The sequence below is a fragment of the Procambarus clarkii genome, chromosome 16 (genome assembly GCF_040958095.1).
Source record: "Procambarus clarkii isolate CNS0578487 chromosome 16, FALCON_Pclarkii_2.0, whole genome shotgun sequence".
Classification (NCBI taxonomy): Eukaryota; Metazoa; Arthropoda; class Malacostraca; order Decapoda; family Cambaridae; genus Procambarus; species Procambarus clarkii.
Genome location: NC_091165.1, coordinates 27,521,501 through 27,543,331, shown reverse-complemented (window position 1 = coordinate 27,543,331; position 21,831 = coordinate 27,521,501). Strand labels below are relative to the sequence as shown.

Below are 21,831 nucleotides of genomic sequence, written 5' to 3'. Positions count from 1 at the left end.
TACAAGTACAGGATACTGTTACAAAATGTAATTCCACTGTTTTAAAATCTTACACTGAAGTTAGCTATTTATCCGAGTTTCTAGAATTGTTATTGCTTTCAGCAGTTTTTGCCAGTAGCTGTTTATTTATATACAGTATTTATTTATTTATTTATATACAGTAATACAAGAAGGTACAATGATTTGTGAGAGTACATACATTTGTGATTAAGTGGTACATTCTTCCAAAGTCACTAACATGCATAGCATTCCAGGCAGGTACTAAAGCTAAAGACCACTTACAGTCTTATATTTAAATATTACTATACAGTAGTACAGTATTAGGAAACTATTGAGGCATTGTAATGCGATTGAACTTGTGTTCATATTCTGAACACACCATTTTCTTGATAATACTGCATTTATATATATGGTAATTACACAAATTTACCTGAGAAATACATCAGGTCTCATTGCTCAATTAATTTTCAATTACATACTCAATGTCACAGCTGTGGCCTCAACGTGTCAAGAATTCGTCATCTCAGGGGTTGGCCTAAGTGATGTATTTAACTGTGAGAGGTTCCCTGACTCAACGGATCCTGCTGTGTGTTTTGACATGACAAATGGTAAGTCTACCACATCACTAAACTTCCTTTTTGCCTAGTACTGTTAATTTTCACTTAGTTTACTTTTCATATAGGATATTATATATATATATATAATAAATATAATATATATATATATATATATATATATATATATATATATATATATATATATATATATATATATATATATATATATATATATATATATATATATACAGTATATATAATAAGTAATGCTTTAGTTTATGTTCTCTGAAAATGTTGGTTTCAGCGTTGCTTCTACATGTTTATGCTTAGCACTGCTTTACACTTTTGGGGGATAATTCTTCTTTATATAAATGTTTGGGCTTTTTTAGTTATTGCACTTCATTTTAAAATTTCTTTTATTATTTCACTTTTCATTACCTCCCTAGATCCTTTATGAAGTACTTTATTCAAACTGGCAATCAAATGTGAATACTTCCCAATTTGGGTGTGGTGTGTAAGGTTTTATATAAGAAAAAATTGTGGTGTAGTTATAACTTAGAAAAGTACATGATTAAGATGACAGGCCGAACAGAAATGCACTAAAATGAATGTTTGGTTATAGTACTATGTATGTGAGACTGATCACTGATGATGATTGGAATTAATAGAAGATAAGATGTCGGGTCTCATGTGAGAAACAGAGGCAATCTCCAGTTAGCTAGTTTAGTATGAACAGTATTAAAGTCAAAGTTAATAAATTTGGATAGTTTTGAGAAATACTGAATAATCATGGCATTAGGAAAATTGTTAGTAACATAATATGAAGAGTTGGAAATTCCCCAAGGCAAGGAACCAATCAAATCACTTGAATGAATGCTTTATGAGATAGTTACATCAATATAATTTAATAATTCCCTTTGTTGGGGACAGGAAGCCAGTGTATGTATGTGTAATTACCCAAGTGTAGTTACAGGATGAGAACTATGCTAGTGGTGTCCCGTCTTCCTATTACTCTGTCATATAATGCTTTGAAACTACTGACAGTTTTGGTCTCAATCACCTTCTCCCTTAACTTGTTAAAACCATCTTCCACAGTGTGTAGTTGTTTATATACAGTATATATACACACACACACACACACACACACACACACACACACATAGAAGGCAGGTGATACCTGCAGAAGGCGTTTGTCTTTGAAGTCCAAAAACGCAAGTTCGAACCCATTTCATAACCTCCATAATTTCTCAAAAAGTATATCACTTTACTGGGATTACAAATTATTTTAAGTTATATGACAAAGAGTGCTGGGAAGACGGGACACCACGAGCGTAGCTCTCATCCTGTAACTACACTTAGGTAATTACACTTAGGTAATTACACTGGTAGACGGTTGGAACAAGTTAAGGGAGAAGGTGATCGAGGCCAAAACCGTTAGTAGTTTCAAAGCGGTATATGACAGAGTACTGTACTGTACTGGGAAGATGGGACACCACAAGCATAGCTTTCATCGAGTAATTACAGTACACTTAGGTAATTACACACACACAACTTTAGGCTTGTATTGAGGTCCACCACTCAAGGTCAAACTACTGACCTTCCCCAGGATTATTTTTTACCTTGCGATGATTTCAAAGCTCAATGTCCCCGCGGCTTAATCCTCGACCAAGCCACGTCGTTGCTGGACTGGTCAACTAGGCTGTTAGACGCGACTGCTCACAGCCTGCTTGATCAGGTTGTGAGCAATCAATTGATATGCAATCAATAGTTGCCTAACTCTTGCATACCTATTTACTGCTAGGTAAAGAGACATTACTTGAAACGAAATGTAATCAACCATTTGAATCCTGCCTGGGATCCCCGATTGTGAGTTGAGGATGAAGTCAACTGTACTATGAGACCCTATGTCACCTGTATTAAGCAATGGGGGTGGATATGTCACCTGTATTAAGCAAGGGGGTGGATGTCACCTGCATTAAGGGGGGTGGATATGTCACTTGTATTAAGCAAGGGGGTGGATATGTCACTTGTATTAAGCAAGGGGGTGGATGTCACCTGCGTTAAGTGGGTGGATATGTCACTACTATTAAGAAAGGCAGGGTGAATATGGCACCTGTATTAAGCAAAGAGGGTGGGGGTGGATACAAGTCAGTCACCTGTATTTTGACATTAAACTTATTATTTCTATAGAGAAAATGTCTATTTGTCTGTCCAAGGTTGGATGCCAGATGCTTGGGGGCTAGCCTCACCCAGTTATACAGGGGGAATGTTCTTGGGTACATGACAAACATAGGCTATTCAGGGTCAGTCCTCTTGGTCCTATTAAAAAGGGGGAAAAAGCCCAATAATGAACCCCCCATTCCACAAAATTAGTGAAAGGTGGCTGGCCAAGTCCCTGGATTTCTTGACTTAGAAGTGAATTCGGTACAGTTCTAGAGGAAATATTTGTTCGAAGTTGGAAGCCAGACAGGCAAAAAGGGAAAAGAGGGGAGGGTAGAATAGGGAGATGGGGGGGGAGAGAGATGGGATAAGTGTGGGGGTGAGAGGAGAGATGGGATAATAGTGGGGGAGGGGAGAGAGATGGGATAGCAGTGGGGAGGGGAGAGAGAGATGGAATAGCAGTGGGGAGGGGAGAGAGATGGAATAGCAGTGGGGAGGGGGGGGGAGAGAGAAGATGGGGGAATGGAAATGGAGGAAGAGACGGGCCATCCTGGGCACCACCAGGTACCACTTCTAGTTAGTTAATAACACAGACTTGTAATCCTGTAATTAACGTCTTTTTCGGATTAAAAAAAATATACAATATGATGAATTTAGAGCTGCTTGTTGGCTGCTGTACTTTTAACTAAATTGAATTAGACCAAAATTGTTTTTCCAAGTTACATGGTCATTGTTTCCAATATTTTATGTTATATACAGTTTTCAAATGCTAGGTAACTTACAGTAGTGATAATTTCTCTGAAAAAGGGGCTTTATTAAAAATATTAACACTGGAAAAGGCATTCGACCTATATTTATTTTTATTTTAGCAAACTCTTACAGAAATAGTCGACTATGTTAAGTAATAGGCAGGTGATGTTGGTGGAGATTATATACAAGAGGTTTATAAATTAAGTTCAAGTTCACTTTGTTTTAGATTAGTTTTAACATGATTGGTAGAAATATTGTATGTGCAATATTACAGCACATAATCCATGGGTTTACTGTAAAGTTTGAGCTGGCCTAGATATCTTCAAGAATATAATAAGCAACAGCTAATATGAACTAATTGGTATGGCCTTGGTTGTTACGGTGATGGTGATGCAGAGCCTTGTGTTGGGCGGGAGCACCGGTGTGGAGACGGGCGGTGTGTGGCCAAGAGACTTGTCTGTGATGGACGCTCAGACTGCCTTGACCACTCTGATGAGGCAGCATGCCCTGGCCAGCTTCCAGGTCAGTCACCAGGGGCTGTCACTAGTACATCTTATATCTGGGCAAGATAGTACAGTCACTGGCTGATACATGTGCATTTTATGCGACTTGCACTTTAATAGTAATTGCTTCTGCCACTGACTTCAGTGCAAGTGCCCAATATTAAACAAGAAAGCAGTAACAAAATAACCTCTATTAGCATATATTTTATAAGTATGTAGCATGCATGAAATTACCCACTTTTTTAAATATCTAATTCTGTACCTAAACTTTTGTCTGTAACCTCTCACTGAGCATGATGTTTGCATGTTATAGTTGTCTTAGAGTTGCTCTCATCTCTTATTATTTATTTTGTTTATGGCTCTTTATTCTTCATTTGCTCTTTATCATGCAAACTATTTGTTCCTCTATCTCTTGGATTTGTACATTTTTTAAGCATGTAAAAAATTATTTGAGAAATAATTCAATATAATTAATTCTTTAGTTTTAACTTTGAAGGTTATGAAACAATGTGTGTTCAGTATTCACATAGTTATGTGTGTGAGTGAGAATTTGTGTGCATGCCATGATTATTAACAGTCTGATGATACTGTGAAACTTCATTCATAACTTGATAATACAGTATAATGTTGATCTAGAATATATGAAAGTACAATTAGTCACAGAAAATATGATATTTTTTATCCACTTAAAAGATATGATAAAAAACTATGGTTCCAAAATTTATAAACAGATTAGCAATATGAGGTACAAACAAAAGGTTAAAACATAGCTGTGAGAGATTATAGTGACAAACCCTGGTGATGTTAGCATGACTGAATATGACATTTGTAAAATTTTATAGATAATAATGAACATGTGACCATATAACAGGCCAAAGCTTGGAATAAATTAACAAATGAGAGCCAATAAAGTTAGACAATATATTTTCATCAGTGATGAAAATGTTGAGTTTGGATGACATTTGCTTCAAATATCAAATTCTTTTATAAGGAAATCCATAAGTAGGGTCCCATCTTGACTCATGCTCGAGAATTCCAGACTTGAATCCCGGACGGGACAGAAATGGTTGGGCTTGTTTCATATCACCTAATGCGCTTATTCACCTAGCAGTAAATAGGTACCCAGAAGGTAATCACCTTGCTGTAGGGTTGCATCTTGGGGGGGGGGGTCAGGAATTTTACCCTGAGCAACCTTTATATAAAGCTAATGTGTACTGTATGTATATACTGGCTGCCTGTCCCTTGACTCTATGAATTATCATTATAATGAAAAAGACTTTAATTCACTGTAAATATCTTAATTCTACATAATATACTTGCTGCTTTATACATTTAACTGGCTATTTTTAGTCCATCTTATGGAAAACAAGAATGTGAAGTAATTTTAAGAAGTGGTAAGTAACTCCACTCTTGCTCAACATGGTAATTTAATTCACTTTAATAGGCATAATGCTTATCAAGAATACTTTAATAGAAATGAAGATGGATAAAATGAGCTTAATAAAAGTCCTGTTGGAGGGTAAAGTTAGTCAACCCTCAAGACATTAAACATGCATTTAATTACTTTTAGTAAACATTGAAAAATTACCTGTACTCTTAATTTTTGGATGCACCATAAATACTTTATAATGGTTTACCTTATTTATTTATTTATTTATATATATATACAAGAAGGTACATTGGGATTGTGAGGATACATAAATATAGTAATTACAATCTTGTAAAGCCACTAGTACGCGCAGCGTTTCGGGCGGGGAAATGGATTAAATCTTATGGTTTTCCATAGTCGGGGACATGAAGTCTGTTAGCCTGAGGTTCCCCTAGATCAACTACTAACGATCTATCCAAGGACAATTGTCTAACCCACAACAATTGTCTAACACCCAGATACATGTTTATTGCAAGGTGAACAGAGGTATCAGGTGAAAGAAAATGTTACATAAATTCATATATGTCCTACTGTGGGAATCGAACCCAAGACCTTACAGATATGACCCGACTGCACTTACCACTGTCATAGGACCCATATTAATTGTTTTGATTCAAAATTAGGATATCCTACCAGGGAAAAGAAAGAAGCAGTTTTACACTAAAGTTCTCTAAGAGTGAAATTTAACATATGAATAAAGTAATTTTTGCTAGCTTAAATATAAAACTGTCATTCTAGACCATTCATGGTTTATACATGTAAGTACAGTAGTATTAAGCCTGTGGTATTTTATGTTGCAATTTTGTGAGGATAGCTTCTTTCTATTTTCCTGGAAAAGCAAACTTGATTGACATCCTGCATAATGCTAAACACTAATCCCTACTGCAAATAACTGGACTTTATAAATTGCATGCTGCAAATGACACATTAACCTGACTCACAGCTCTGGGTGATGTGGTGGGCGTTAGAAGAGACTCCAACAGCATTCCACAACTTCACAGCCCAAATCCCTCTGAAGATTTCTCTTCGACCAGTGATTATGCTACAGAAGAACACAACATCCCACATGAAGAATATCCAGTTGCTGACTACCCTGACTATCCAGCAGCTCGAAAGATTCCAGCAAATGCAGAGTATCCTATTACCAATACTGGATTTAATCCAACAGTAGTAGACTTTTCTACAACAGATGGCAACTCTGCAGTGTCACAAGATTTCCCTATTGCAAACATAGATTACTCAGTTGATTATCCTGATGAAACTTTATCCTCATCAGGTGAAAGTACTGACCTTGCAGAACAGGAAGTAACAGCAGGTGATGTACAGATTGAACCTGTTGCTGGGGAAACTGTACAACCAATTGAGGGTTTACCGGAAGCCAGTCAGAACATTGCTCCTAGTGGTGATGTAACTTTTGCTACTACTACTACAGAAATAATTTGTGATCATGATAAATTCCTGTGTCATGATAGTTCAGACTGCATTGTCCTGACAACTGTGTGTGATGGTATACCACAGTGTCATGATGGTTCTGATGAGTCAAACTGCACACACATTGGTGAGTTCTAGCATGCCATCACCTTGTGCCCTTTCTAAGCTTGGGAATGCCTTTTTATGATGGAAAAACTGTGTCTGATTCCAAGATAAAATTTCCTTTTACCTACATACACTGCTCTTACTGGGGTTCCTGGATTGTAAAAGAACATTTACTGCTAACTACCTGTACTGATCTTTGCCTCTTCCATTGTCACCATTGCCGTGATAAAAACATCTTTTATACCTCATATACTTTTATACTCATTACATGGGGAAGACTGCATGACTGACCTAAAATCTGGGAAGCGGTAATTCTTGTATTATTTCAAGACAAATTACAAACTTTCAATTGAGTATTTTTTAAATTTGTTCATTGTAGAGGAGATTTTTGGGTTGGAGCCACATGAACTACTGTATTGGTAGTTTTACTGTATTTTGTCTGTTTTGCATATACGTACTGTACAGATATACAGTACAATGTATGTGTGTGTATGTGTTAGACCATGAAGGAAGGATTAAGACAGGAATTTCCTTAAGTACTTGTGTATTTAATAATACATCTTCAGAAGGATTTTTAAATACAAAAATACGTAAGGAAATTCCTGTCTTGATCCTTCCTTCGTGGTCTGATATTGTCACATTCTTCATCATATGTTAATTTCTTCATGAAATTAATTAAATTCTATGTGAGAATTAATTGTTATACGTATATGAATTTTATATTATTTTTGCTTCTAACATTTAATTTGTGCATTCATTGCTGATATTTGTTAGTTAATGCATGAAACAGGTTTCTGACCAAAACAAAATACTGAGTGTCTTTAATCAGTTATTAATTTTAATTTCATTGACTCAAGTTCTAGACATACAAACTGTCTTAGTATAGTTATGGTACTTGACAATCTTTCATATTAATGAAAATATAATGCTAAATTCACTTATTAAAATATTCCTAATATGACGTCTTAGGCTGCAACTATGGTGACTTCCGGTGTGCCACAACAGACTTCTGTATCCCAGTGTCTTGGATGTGTGATGGTGCCGATGACTGCCATGACAATAGTGACGAGACCAACTGTGACACACAACATCCATCAGTGACACAAGTTTCCTCTACAGGAGAACATCTTGAAGCTCTTGCACCCCTTGGACAGTTTCCACTACCAGGTGGTGATTTTGGCAAGACTATAGAAAGCAGAAATGAGTTCATTGTTAATCAATATGATTATGCTGAATTAGTCTCTGAAAATTCTCCTCACTCTAGAGATAAAGCAAGAGAACTAAATTTTGATGATACTATACAGCAGGAATTTGTTCCTTCACAAGCAGCACTTGTTGGAGAACCAACTACTGTGGAAAGTGATCCAAATCCTCTAAGTAGTGGAGAACAATTGCAGCTGCAATCTGAAGAGAGTGAACTTCTTCAACAGTTTTCTGGGGAAGTGCCCATTCTAAATGAAGCACCACCATATGGACAAGCTCCTAATGGTCAAAGAGGATTACCCCCAAACCAGAAGTATTCTAATGAAAAAGAAGAGTTTGGGGAGCAACCTGTGAATCATGTGTCTCAAACTGAACAGTTATCAAACGACCATGATGGCCTTCCATCATCTCGCCAATCCATTTTTTCCTTGGAAAACCCATTGAGTAATGAAAATACTGACCAATATTCATCTGAAGAAAACTTTCAGTATTCCTCCTTAGAACCTACTCAGACTGGTTACCAAACGTCTCGGCCATTCCAAACTGACCAGTTATTTTCTAATGAAGCTTCTATAACAGAATCTCAAGAATTAAATTTTGATGAACAATCTATTAACAGTAGGCTCCAGGCATTCCAAGAGCAGAAGTCATTAGAGGAAACACTCCAAACAAACCTTGGGCATAAGCTTTTGCAGAATAATCAAAAATTGTCCTCAAAAGAAAAACTTTCAAATAATGATTCTCAACTGAGAGGTGTTCAACATTCCAGTATACTGGAGCATCATGGAGATGATTATCAGCAATTTCCAGGAGGGCAAGCTCCTCAAAATACAGTCAAAGGTGCACAATCAAAGACAAATGAAGGCTACTTGGATAGTAAATTTTTGGTAACAGAAAGGGAGAGACAGGTTACAAAGAAAGAGTCTTTGGAAGAATCAAACACTAAACTGAAAGATATAGACCTTGCAATACCAATTACTAACTTCCCAGAAGAAAACAGAAAATCAGATACACCTGGAAGAATGCGGGGTAGCATTCGCTTTTCCAGAACCAACCGCCCTTCTACACAGAGGCCTTCTGAATCTCCGTATGTTAATTCACCTACATCTCCACCACCAGATTCTGAATCAAGCTCCTCTGGGAGCTTCAGATCTCGTTTTCAACAGTGGCGTTCTTCTCGTTTTCCACCCTCCCCATCTTATGAGTCACGTCAAACTGAAAGCTTTAGAGAACGCCAGCATAACAGTCCAACCGTTTCCGATAAGAAAGCAGTAGAAGAGGAAAAGGTTACAGAGGAAGGAGCAGACAATATTAGAAGTTCATCAAGGCTAAGAATCCCAAATCATCGTTCTGTAGGTCCTACACGTATAACTCGTGTACGTCCCACACTACGGACCTCTAGAATATCTTCTAGCTCACATTTCTTTCCTCAAGAGGAGTTTCTCAAAGAAGGTATAAATTTTGATGCAACTGCTGAAGTAGCATCAACAGAATTTGACAATGAACCTGCTTCATCTGCCCTTTCTCCAGTAATCGTTCAGGGACCTCATTTTACCCTTCCAGCACAACCTTACTCCCCTCATTCATCAGGCAGTGCCTATCGTAATATTCAGAATGATGGCTCAAAGACATTTATGCCCAAAGAAGAGAGTCTAGGTGATGAACAGCAAGCATATGATCCTAGTTCAGTGACTTACGACTTTGAACGTAGAACAGGCTCCAGTTCGCTCTACTATGGCCAAGAGTCCTCGGGATTTAACATGCCAATAAATCATTCTCCGGCATATCTTCCATATACGCCTAATCATTATTTACATGGTAATATACAAAAATAAACCAGGAAAATCTGCCATACCTCACATCTTCCAACCACGTATGTATAAGTTGCTCAGTGTGCTTCAAACTGCATGTTCAATCCTCTTCGTGATCGACTGTTCTTTCTTTAGACAAAACATTGACGACTAAAATATTGACGACTATTACTTAACACTGTACGGTAAATATTAACACAAATTAATACTTACTAAAAGTATTGCTGGACATAAAAATAATATTCTCTACTTTAAAACCAGAATTACACAATTTCACTTTTTTATATAACTTTGTTGTACAGTTGCAGTGCCTAACAAATTTCTCCTTCCACAGAGTTCACTACATCAACAATGCCATCTTCGGCTTCTGTTGAAACTCAAACTTCTTTCTTTAATGATGATGAGAGTGTAGTAACTTCTGTACCTGAAGAAACAACTACACTACTGGAAGAGACAACAGCTGAATCAGTCACCTTACCTCCGGAGATTTGTCCAGAATTGCAGTGTTTGGATGGCACTTGCCTTTCTCTCTCTCAGTTAAATAATGGAGTTAAAGACTGCTCAGATGGCACTGACGAACAGGACTTTGATGAATTGCTTTCATAAGAAATTATTTCATTTTATAGCAAATTTATTATAAGTTAACAATTGGCTTTGTAAAATGAAAGAAGTTGACAAATTTAACATCCAAAATGTTAAGATGGTTAAAGTTCAGTAAAAATTCATGTTTTTGTAAGCATTAGAAAAAGATTGATATTGCCTAAATTTACCCGAGGGCCACCATCCATCTAGTGGCCTCAACAACAGGAACAGAAAACTGGTGGCTTGTCCCCATTTGACAAAATGGGGGGAAACCAATAATGGTTCCCCCCCCCCAGTTTCCTCTATTTTTTTTTCCAACTAGATTTTTGATAAAGCATCTCCTGTTCTCTGTCCTATATTGTGGCTTGTTAAACTTAAAACTGTTGCTCATTGTGTGTTTTACACTCGACCTTTCAAAGAAGTGGTCTGAATTAATATCCTCCAATTTGTTCAGTACAGTATTTTAAATGTTTTGATGAGATCAGCCCTTATGTACACCATTCCCTGAATAACATTAGTGTGTGGTACTTTTCATGTTAAATATTACTCATGAACCGAAGACCAAAATGTTAGTTTCTCTGTATAGAGAAGCAAAGTCTTGTATCACTGTGAAACAGGAATATGCTTAAATGTTGATATTCCTTATAAATGTGAAACTGAATATTCCCTCTATCAAGATGCTATGTTCATAATTAAAATAGCTCTGCTGGAGAAATTTAAATATTGTATTGCAAAGTTGTTTAAAGGGGATCATTCTTGTAAAACTCTACTCTTGATCTTGTGCAGTTTGCCAAAATATCTGACAATAACATTTTGGTTTGCCTATACAGTACAGCAATACAGATCGTGTAGCTGAAAAGCAAGTCTATGCATGTCAGTGTTCAGTCACTATGTGCTTTCATTCTTGTGAATGAAACCATTCGTTTTGTAAATAGCTCTTATTTTTAGTACTTACGGTATGTAACTATTTTGAATTCTGTAACAAATTCTATTTCCTTAGTTGGAAAAGACTTCTTTAATATCATATCATCCAATCAATCTGCTGATTAATGCCATTTACTGCTGAATATTAGAAAAAAGTATCAAAACAAAATTTTGTTATAAGAGTTGTTCTGAAGGTAATTTGGTGGTCACATCTGGGTATTATTTATTGCATTTTTATTTATACAGTAATTATAATATATCAAATATATGAGCCTCTGATTGCCTATACAGTATTAAATACGAATACGTTATACTAAAATCCTTCAAATGCTCTCATTAATTAAGAATCGTCACTCACAAAATTTTTTTAAGAAGTCTTCATTATATCAGCCTGTACTATATGTGTTTAATAATTTACATAACTTTAAGAGCAATAAACCTACATTCCATGCAGCTTTCTTACATATTTATTTTATTTTTATTTTTTTAATATTGTCTAACATTATCCCTACCTGTTCTGTGATGAGGTGTTATTATGAATGAATGCTTATGTCAGTTTTGTAAAGAGCATGAATGATGAAGTGTGTGTGAACTAAGAATTGTCACAAGCAGCAAAAGAAGTGTAAAAGAGTCAACTGTAGATACTGTATTTAAAAAGTGAGAAGAAACTGTACCAATGAAGTTAATTTTGTAAGTATAAATTTCATCTCGCTATTAACTTTTTTTTTTATAAAATGAGTATGAATAATAAAGGTATTTATATCAGTCTAAAATTTTTATTATGCAATACTACCTAAATAAAACTGTGTAAATGTAGACCTATCCCAAACAAACTTTGATATCCAAATTGCTAGTAAAGGCCTTCGGAGCCCTGCCTTTCACCTTTTTAAATGGTAATCATGTCTTAAACTTTATATTTAATGGAAATTTACAAAATCAATTATTTTTATGGATTTAACCCAGTGCCTGGCCCCAAATCCCGACCACAAGAATATATAGGCTCATATCCGGCAGTTCATACACTAGCCTGGTGTTTAAGGGGCATGTCAATATTATATACAAATTTGCATTTTTCATGTACCTCAAACAATTTAATCTCGTGCTACGTCGCTCGTTTTGGTATCATTGTGTTCGCAATTAAATTCTCTACAGGTGTGTATAAATATAATGTCCAAAAGCCTAGCGTGACTCCCAACAGCAAAGCGTAAAGTCGGCAAAAACGCACAAAATCAGTAACATGTGCATTCTCGTTCCATTTTTTTACCTTAATTCTCGTGCTACGTCGCTCGTTTTGGTATCATTGTGTTCGCAATTAAATTCCCTACAGATGTGTATGAATAAAATGTACAAAAGGCTGGAGTGCCTCCCCGCAGAAAAGCCTAAAGTTACCCGTGAACGAGCACCATTTTGTACATTGCACCCTAATGTTCAACTCGTTCAATTTGATAACATCAAATTTCGTGCTACGTCGCTCATTTTGGTATCAAATTGTTCGCAATAAAAAGGCGATTATTTTAAAACTAGTCCCAGAATAATAGAGCAATAACTGGATTTTTAACAAATATTTTAATTCTGGACGCTCATCATCACAAATTGATAGGGAAGGGAACAACCAGGAGAAAAAGACAAGCCATTATGACTATACATGTATAGCACTGAGAAGGGGTCAGGATAAGGATTTGGGATGGGACAGGGGGAAAGAATGGTGCCAAACCACTTGGACGTTCGGGGATTGAACGCCGACCTGCACGAAGCAAGACCGTTGCTCTACCGTCAGCCCAAGTGGTTGGGCAATTTAAGATAGAGCTACAATAACAAATTTCAACTTACCTTGGTGGAGTTAGCGGCTGTCTTGACCTGTGTCTGATACTGCACTGTACTTCACAATACTGTTGCTCGTAAAGATTTTGTTCACTAAAAATGAGTTAAGTTTATATTAATGATTAAATTTCAATGAGGAAAATCATCCAGATATAGTATCACACAAGATAGTACACAAATGAACCACAGATATACTGTATTAGAAAGAACCTTGTCAGTGTTCAAATGCATTCATAACTGGAATCCATTAGGAAGTGATGTGGAGGCCTAAGACCTTTCTGTTCATGAAGCAAGACACCTTAATGAAATTTAAATTAAAATAGAGAATAATTTTCTATACTACTCAGTACTTTTAAAAGTAATTATCAAATGAAGTTCCTAAGCCAGGAAGGCTGTGTTAGAGTTCAGTATATTTACAAATAGATATTCAGGATGCAAATACAAGAGCAGATATCAAAGGCATCAGGTTCACAGGATTTTGTCCAGGGACAACTGACTCCAGTACAATGGGACAATATTTAAGATCTTGAAAATCAGGACATTCTACAGATAGTCCATGACTAATAGCAGAACAATGCAATTCTGATGAATTGAAAAAAACTGACATGAACCAGCCCACAAGTTAATTGTATGTGGCTCCTAGCCAGAGAAATGTTGTTTTTCCTCTTTTCAGTACAGTATTTTTAAGTTTTAATGAAATCTGTTGAGAAGTTAGTACTCTAACCTGAAAGATAACCTGCCATTTTGCTTTCCCAGTGTTAATATACACTATGGCTCAATAAAATCCTTGGTGAATCAGACCTTTAACAATGATCACATGTCAAAGGTCATTTTAATATTGGCATCCTGAATGATATATAGAAACCTGAATATTTTGTAATACAGTATGCATTGTATTGACTTTGCACTTTTTTTTTTAATAATTAATTTGCTATCTAGAAAACTTCCCTCCTTTGTTCTTATTAAAAACAAGACTGCAAATTTCGTTACCTGGTTGATACCTGGTTGATGGGGTTCTGGGAGTTCTTCTACTCCCCAAGCCCGGCCCGAGGCCAGGCTCGACTTGTGAGAGTTTGGTCCACCAGGCTGTTGCTTGGAGCGGCCCGCAGGGCCACGTACCCACCACAGCCCGGCTGATCCGGAACTTCTCTTAGAAAACCGTCCAGTTTTCTCTTGAAGATGTCCACGGTTGTTCCGGCAATATTTCTTATGCTCGCTGGGAGGACGTTGAACAACCGCGGACCCCTGATGTTTATACAGTGCTCTCTGATTGTGCCTATGACACCTTAATCGTTATTTCGTTAATATCGTTATTAAAATCGTTATTTCTGTATTCAAAGGGGTTGAGGAAGTAAAAAGATTCAGTTGCCAATAATAACAAATATTGATACCAACTTTAAAAGAGAATATAAAATCGCTTAGTTCAGCAATGTTTCTGAAGAAAGGTAACACATGCACACATGATTAAAAGATAATTTTTGTTTTCAAATAGGAAGAAAAGAAAACACATGCTCAGAAAGCACCACAAAGACAGATTACAAAACTTCTCAGCATCAACCACTACAAGGAACCAAAGTAATATACAACGTACAGATACCACTTCTCCCTCAGATAAAAATGCAGAGGGTTGAAGGGGCATTCACCCGCCACTAAGCTTCGACACACACTGCTGCGGCTATACCCAGTGTCAATATACTGTATTAAAACTGTATGTTACAGTATTTATTTCATAATTTTAACTACAGTATTTTCCAAGGAACATACAACATATTAAATCTTATGGGAAAATAGGTTTTCATTTACATACTTTTGATGAGCCCTAATTTCTAGGAACACACTTTAAAATAGATATATTTTTGTAACGATTCTTCGCGGCAGGGGATCGTATTCCAGGGACCATAGGATTAAGGACTTGCCCGAAACGCTACACGTACTAGTGGCTGTACAAGAATGTAACAACTCTTGTATATATCTCAAAAAAAAAAAAAAAAAAAAAAATATTATACAAGTGGATGTATATTATACAAGCGGATGGATATTATACAAGCGGATGTATATTATACAATGATGTAATAATAAGATGCTAAAACTATTAACACAATAAAGAATGCAAATCAAATGATACAAATTTAGAATCAGAAAAGACCTGAGCAAGCACTGCATTGGAAGATTATTTTGGAACACTGGATTGTTTAAAGTGAAGTTTGACACACATGACTAACTTTGGTTAGGTGCAAAAATAGCTGATTAGCATGGGTCAATAGACTGCAGTTTTCTCTATTCTCATGCAAAATTAAGCTGATCTATGTTATGACACACCTCAGTATGATCTAAAATGCATAGTGCATGGGACTTCACAGGCCTGTAAAATGTTTAATATATTGACATCACATATCATGATTTAATGAAATGATTTTGCTAAACTAACTATAAAGTAAATAAGTACTATCAGTGGAAGTCAATTAAAAAGGAAGTTAAATAAATTCCATGACATATCTACTGATTCTCATATTTATTTAAAATCACATGAAAGTTCTCACAAAATACACAGGTTCTACACAATGATATAAAGCCAATCACACCATAACCATTCATATCATAATAAATATTTTCAATGAGGCTGGAATGTTGAGCTATGCATAAGCATGAATGTAATGCTTCCCAAAATATGATGCAAATACTGTATAGTAAAAGATAGCTTGCTATAATACAAATTTTTCAGGCAGGATACAAGAGCACTGACTATCGAAAGTTTGTATCGGCACTAGTCTCGGTTATCTGAGTCGATGCCTTCTAAAATTACAGAATGTTAAGGTACCTGACAAGTTATCAAAGATGGAAACCAAGTAACAATACTATCACACAAAACCTCCTCATATATAAATGCCACTGTAAACCCAATGAATGGTAAACTCATTGGCCTACACAGACAACACACCACAGAAAACAATTACCCTCCGACCAAGTATGTGAGGTGGTCTGCTAAGTGAACATTTTGGCAGTTTAAAATTGCTACACTTCCTATGTCACTCCAGATCAAACTCAGCCTAAAGCAACAAATATTATAATAGACCATTTATTTCCAAAAATGTATATTATAAAAGGGTTTATTTTTAAAGTCCCAATATAGAAACAACTATACATCTTCCATTAATAGCTCAAAAAATGAATTGTCAAACATGAAAAGCAGTCATTGCCACAGGAAAACATATTTAACTTAAAACACTCTTGAGTGGCTAATATAAATTTCTTCTGTATGCAATTAGTGATATATTCCCAGATGGCAAAACATGCTTGAGAGATATTGAATCAACATTGAATCAAAGTTAGCCATGTTGATTCAATGATGTTTACCCAACATGTGCTTACTGGGTTGCCATGTTGGCTTAGCACTATTTTTATAATTACTTTATTGTAAGAAATCAAAATCAATGGTGACAAATCTCTTTACTTAAAGCAAATGTCCAGGTGAGTGTACTTTTTTTTGTGTAGATGACTTACTCTGCATGAATCTGAATAACAACTGTATTACTCGAGTTTACACTGCAGCTTAAGAGCGCATTCACAACAATAGCATGCTGGAAATACATCCTTCACTATTGCATGAATCACCCAGGCATTATCACATTTTACTGTAATACCCATTAACATTACAGTATTCATTCTTCTATAATTTATAAACCAAAGCAAATACCTTAACAAGCCTTGAAAGTTATTGTAGGTTTCCAGTTTCTCTGACTACTGTTATGTTAATGTAATGTGTCTTCAAATACTGCTAGCTGAATATTCCGTCACAACATATAATCTGTCATTGTTTGAAATCTTTACGAAGTTCCCTTTAATAATCAAATGCTTTCCAGTCATACTCAGTCAATTTTCCCACTATTACAGATCTCGCTCAATATATACAGTAAACAAAAAACATGTTTGTATTCTTTTAAACTCATGATTCATTAGTGAAAAAGACTACAAAACAACCTGTATAAACTCCAAACTTAAGTACATGTTCTAAAATTTGACATCTAAATTTATTTTTCACCTGTTCATACTTGAATGATTATTTCTTGTCATCCTTGATTACCTTCACTTTTCTATTCCATACTGTTGCTTGCATGTCATACTCTCACTTTCTCTCAATGATTCTTCTCGGTGAATCAAACCTATGATCAGTCACAGAAAAGTAACACATCTCTATCAAATATTTATTTAATTAAAAACTCAAATCTCAAAGTCAAAATATGCTTGATACTTCACTAATTTTTCACAAAAGCCTTCCATCATCACTGTTAACTTTCTGAACATTACGATCTAGAGGCATTCCACATCGTCTCAGCAATTTGTTTCATACTTTTTGTATTCCAAAACAATTGATACACACTTATAAACAACCATTATACTTTTCCTTAGCCAAATATTATTACAGTACAGTATCTCTATTCTGAAATTATACTATGCTATGATTCCTTACTTATTGCAAAACCTCTCAGACTGTTAGCAATCTTGCATCATCATGTACACGTCCTTGAGTTTTTCTCTTCCACATTTACAAAGTGCCATAATCTATCACCAAGATGAAGTCTCTCCCTGTACCTGAGAATGCTTGTTACCTTATTTTAACATTACTTACTTCAATACTTCACATTTTTTGACAAAAAACTTTCTGAAAGAAGACCTAAATATGTACAGTATTTATTCTATGTAGATTCAGATCAATGACAGTATTTTTAGAACTCAAATGACCTTATTAATTATACTCTTATGTTAACAATTACACAGTACAAACAGTGCTTCCTCAAAAATCTAGATCATATTGTTCCAGACCTGATCAGGAATTACATGAAATTTGGATTTAAAAAAGAAAATTTATTTTTTTCACTTTTGTCACAAAATATTCTGTATGTTTGATGTAACATGTCTCAACATATTCCAACATACAAATACATAAACAAGGACATTGTTTGCAAATAAATAACTACACATAAAAATGCAAAACATTAATTTCTTCACTTACATTTTTGTAGCACAGGCTGGTCTTGATAACCAGGGTCCAGATTCATGAAAGCACTTACGCAAACACTTACGAACCTGTACATCTTTTCTCAATCTTTGGCGGCTTTGTTTCCAATTATTAAACAGTTAATGAGCTCCGAAGTACCAGGAGGCTGTTTATAACAATAACAACAGTTGAATGGGAAGTTTTCATGCTTGTAAACTGTTTAATAAATGTAACCAAAGCCGTCAAAGATTGAGGAAAGATATACACGTTCGTAAGTGCTTGCATAAGTGCTTTCATGAATCTGGCCCCTGGTGGCAGCAACTGAGATTATAGTACAGGTATAGCACTGTACTGTCAAAAACACCACTAATATGAATGCCAGGCACTTGCCTCCACAGTCATGATCACATTTCTCTAATAAATCAGCCTTCTTATCTATGGTAAAGAAGTGCATCTTACCCTTCCCTGTTGTACCCCATATTATTATTGCTGGATGGCATGGATTCAACTCACAAATACAGTAAAGGAAAACAGATGGTTAGTATGCATGCCCTCACAGTAAGTCTGGATGACTCAAACTCTCAAACTAGCTTGTGCCATTTAGAGTATGGTGCAAACTTGGCAAAAGCTTTCTAAAAACATAAATTTAATATTTAGAATAATAAATAAAGGCACAAATTTAGCAAAAATATGAAAAAAAAGTTAAGGATTTGATGGTAATTACTTCACGAGATGAACCAAAGATCTAAATTACACTTCACCCCTTCCTCTGGAATCCGCATTTTTTCTTGGAAAATCTAAATTTCAGAAGGGAAATTTAGTGGGCAGATATTTGATTCATTGTTTTGAGGTCCAGTATCTGTTATATGGAGGTTTGGATTTTTGAGGGAGCACTGTACGGTACATCATACAATATATTAACTTTACACAACCTGTAGAAGTATCCTCCCTCCCTGACACACACTAGGACATTACGATGCAGTGCATCTCCTGTCCTGTCACGGGGTTATTGGAGACGCAATGTTTACAAGTCTCCTTCGTTATCTCTAATCAAATGTGCTGAATTAGCCTAAATTTCATGTTATGCACCAGTTCTTATTCTTAGGAACATCTATGTAGAAATCTATAACAAGCAGTGACAACAATAGATAAAAAATACATACTGTATACAAAAACCTTAAATATACAAAAGTGAGCATGAAAATCTAAGCTTGAGTCAAAGGAAATCTTTATGCTAGTTGTTAATCTTGGGCCTTAATGGCCATCAATAATTTGATCCCCTTCAAGTACACCATGTCCATCTACCTTAACTTAGTTAAGGTAGATGGACTTAATTTAAGAAACTTAAATCAAGAGGGAGTTACTCCTAAACCAAAGTTTTGCAGCCAAATAAATTTAATAAGAGCATTGTTTTCTTTTCACCAAAGTACCATGTACAGTGTTTTCAAGATGATACTGTTGCCTTATACAAATAAGGAACAAACTTGGACAATATCTCATTAATAACCTTGATGGTTATAAATCAATATATTTGACTAATTTGATGCAATGCAATAACAATAAAATATTAATGCCCGAAATATATGGATTGTGAAATTCAAAGCCAATTATAGAGAAGCCCCCCCCCCCTCCCCTAAAAAATATATATAAATTGTCATGGGCGTTAAAATCTGGATAAAAACAAGCACCGAGTTTATAAAGAAATATAACTCGCATAGCTATATTTGTTATGTATGCCTTATACATGCAATCATGAAATACAGTATCAAAGTTATTTTTACTACAAATACAAGATTTTCTCAAACCGTCAATGTTCAGTATTGTATGAATGGTGACTGGGTAAGAATGCACAAATGAGATTATTTTCTAATGGACATTACTGCATGTCACAAATAACTGGCATCTGACAGTACTAACCTTTAAGCCAACCAGGGAATATCGAGTCTATATATCATTGTATTACACCAACAGATGATCATGTGTAAAAAGAGTTATGTGAAAGCTCAGCCGTAAGAATTAACTAATCTGAAAGTAAAATGCAATATAGTAATCTATACCACTAGCTTCATGTTTGTAAACTAACACACAACTCAATTTATAAACCTTTATTAGGTGTTTATGTAACAGTAACATGAAGTCATTCAGCATCAGTATAATATACAAATGCTTTTGATTACCATGTTAAATATTAAAATGTATTTTTTCTTTATCGATTTTATAAAAAGGTGGTTTTATTCAGATATGGCTCTAGGGGATTTGTACCATGCAATATTACATTACTAAATGTTATTGCATAATATTTTTTATTATTAACATTTTACTGTATGAACTGTACAATAATGAAGATGGACTACAGATTAGACTAAAAAGCATGAAATTATAAGATAAAAATTTAAATTGTTTATATTGGTTGTTTTAGTTATTTATTTTAATTATCATGTCACCTCAATGTTTTTCTGGAATATAGAGGATTTGCTCTTAAATACTTAACCAGTTTGCTGCTGACTGCATTCATGAGCATCTTTAAAGTTTTGTGGCGTGTGCAGACATTGTGAATGCTTCGACACACAGGCAATAGTAGATAAAGTCTGCACATATTTGGTTGCACCTCCAAACATCAGAGGTCTTTGGGGGCAGAGTGGCCTTGTTTTGATAAACTCGGGAAGCTGCCAGTGGCTTCCTAATCGCTTGTAAGAATAACACATCATTCTAACCTATCTTTGTCATTGCCTCAGCAGCTCTTAGGCAGGAAATTTTTGTTTACTCAATGATATTAGTGATAATTATTTGTGATGACAATAGTCTTCTTCAATGCACTTGTGTAAATAGTGGATAATATAACCACACTGGAGTGGTCAGAAATATTCTTTGGAATTGGAAAGGTGTGCAGGAACCAGTCCGGTGGGGTCTGGTAAGGCAGCTTCAGTCTCCATACCTGATCAACCAGGCTGTGATTCATACGTCATGCTACGAGCAGCCATGTCCAACAGCCTGGTTGACAAGTCCAGCAACCAGGAGGCCTGGTCATGAACCAGACCAAAAATGTTATCACTTTCTTTTCATTTTACATATATGGGCCAAGTTATTTATTGCAGCCACATTATTGTGACTTATTTCCTGCACTGGTCTAGAGCATTCACAAAATCATACTCCTTTTGCCACCACCATCCATATGTATTCAAATGTGTATGTGCACACTTTAAAGCCATTTATATCATTACATCCAAGTATATACAGTATATATACTGTAAATCAAATATACCATCTAAATATTTAAAAATCCCTAATATTTTATTTACAAAAAATACAACTGGTTTATGTATATTTTTCAGTAGACCATACGATCTTCAGAGCCACTTACTGAGGTAGAGACAACACCTGACTTCTATATGCTGGCCCCATATAATGAAACATAATATTGTACAGGTCATACAATCCCAGCAGGAATGAATGTTAACAAATAAAAAATAATGTTACCGTCCCACAGCCAATGGGTTAAAGACTGTAGCTTGTTCCACCCATTTAACCAAGAATGAAGAAAGGGTCATTGATACAGAAA

General features: G+C 35.4%; 1 protein-coding gene across 7 annotated transcripts in view; it reads left to right on the top strand.

Moving 5' to 3' along the window:
• LOC123760005 (uncharacterized) overlaps window positions 1–10,423 on the top strand; it is a 105,755-nt gene extending 95,332 nt beyond the window's left edge. For 6 of the 7 annotated variants that reach the window (XM_069325380.1, XM_045745338.2, XM_045745339.2 and 3 more), the window contains 5 exons: window positions 492–608; window positions 3,864–3,989; window positions 6,343–6,957; window positions 7,905–10,011; window positions 10,284–10,423. In XM_069325380.1, coding sequence (XP_069181481.1) covers window positions 492–608; window positions 3,864–3,989; window positions 6,343–6,957; window positions 7,905–9,973 — 2,927 coding nt within the window. In that variant the 3' untranslated portion in view covers window positions 9,974–10,011; window positions 10,284–10,423. The remainder of the gene's footprint in view (window positions 1–491; window positions 609–3,863; window positions 3,990–6,342; window positions 6,958–7,904; window positions 10,012–10,283) is intronic. The other variant, XM_045745340.2, reaches the window with a different exon arrangement.
• The last annotated feature ends 11,408 nt before the right edge of the window (window positions 10,424–21,831 follow it).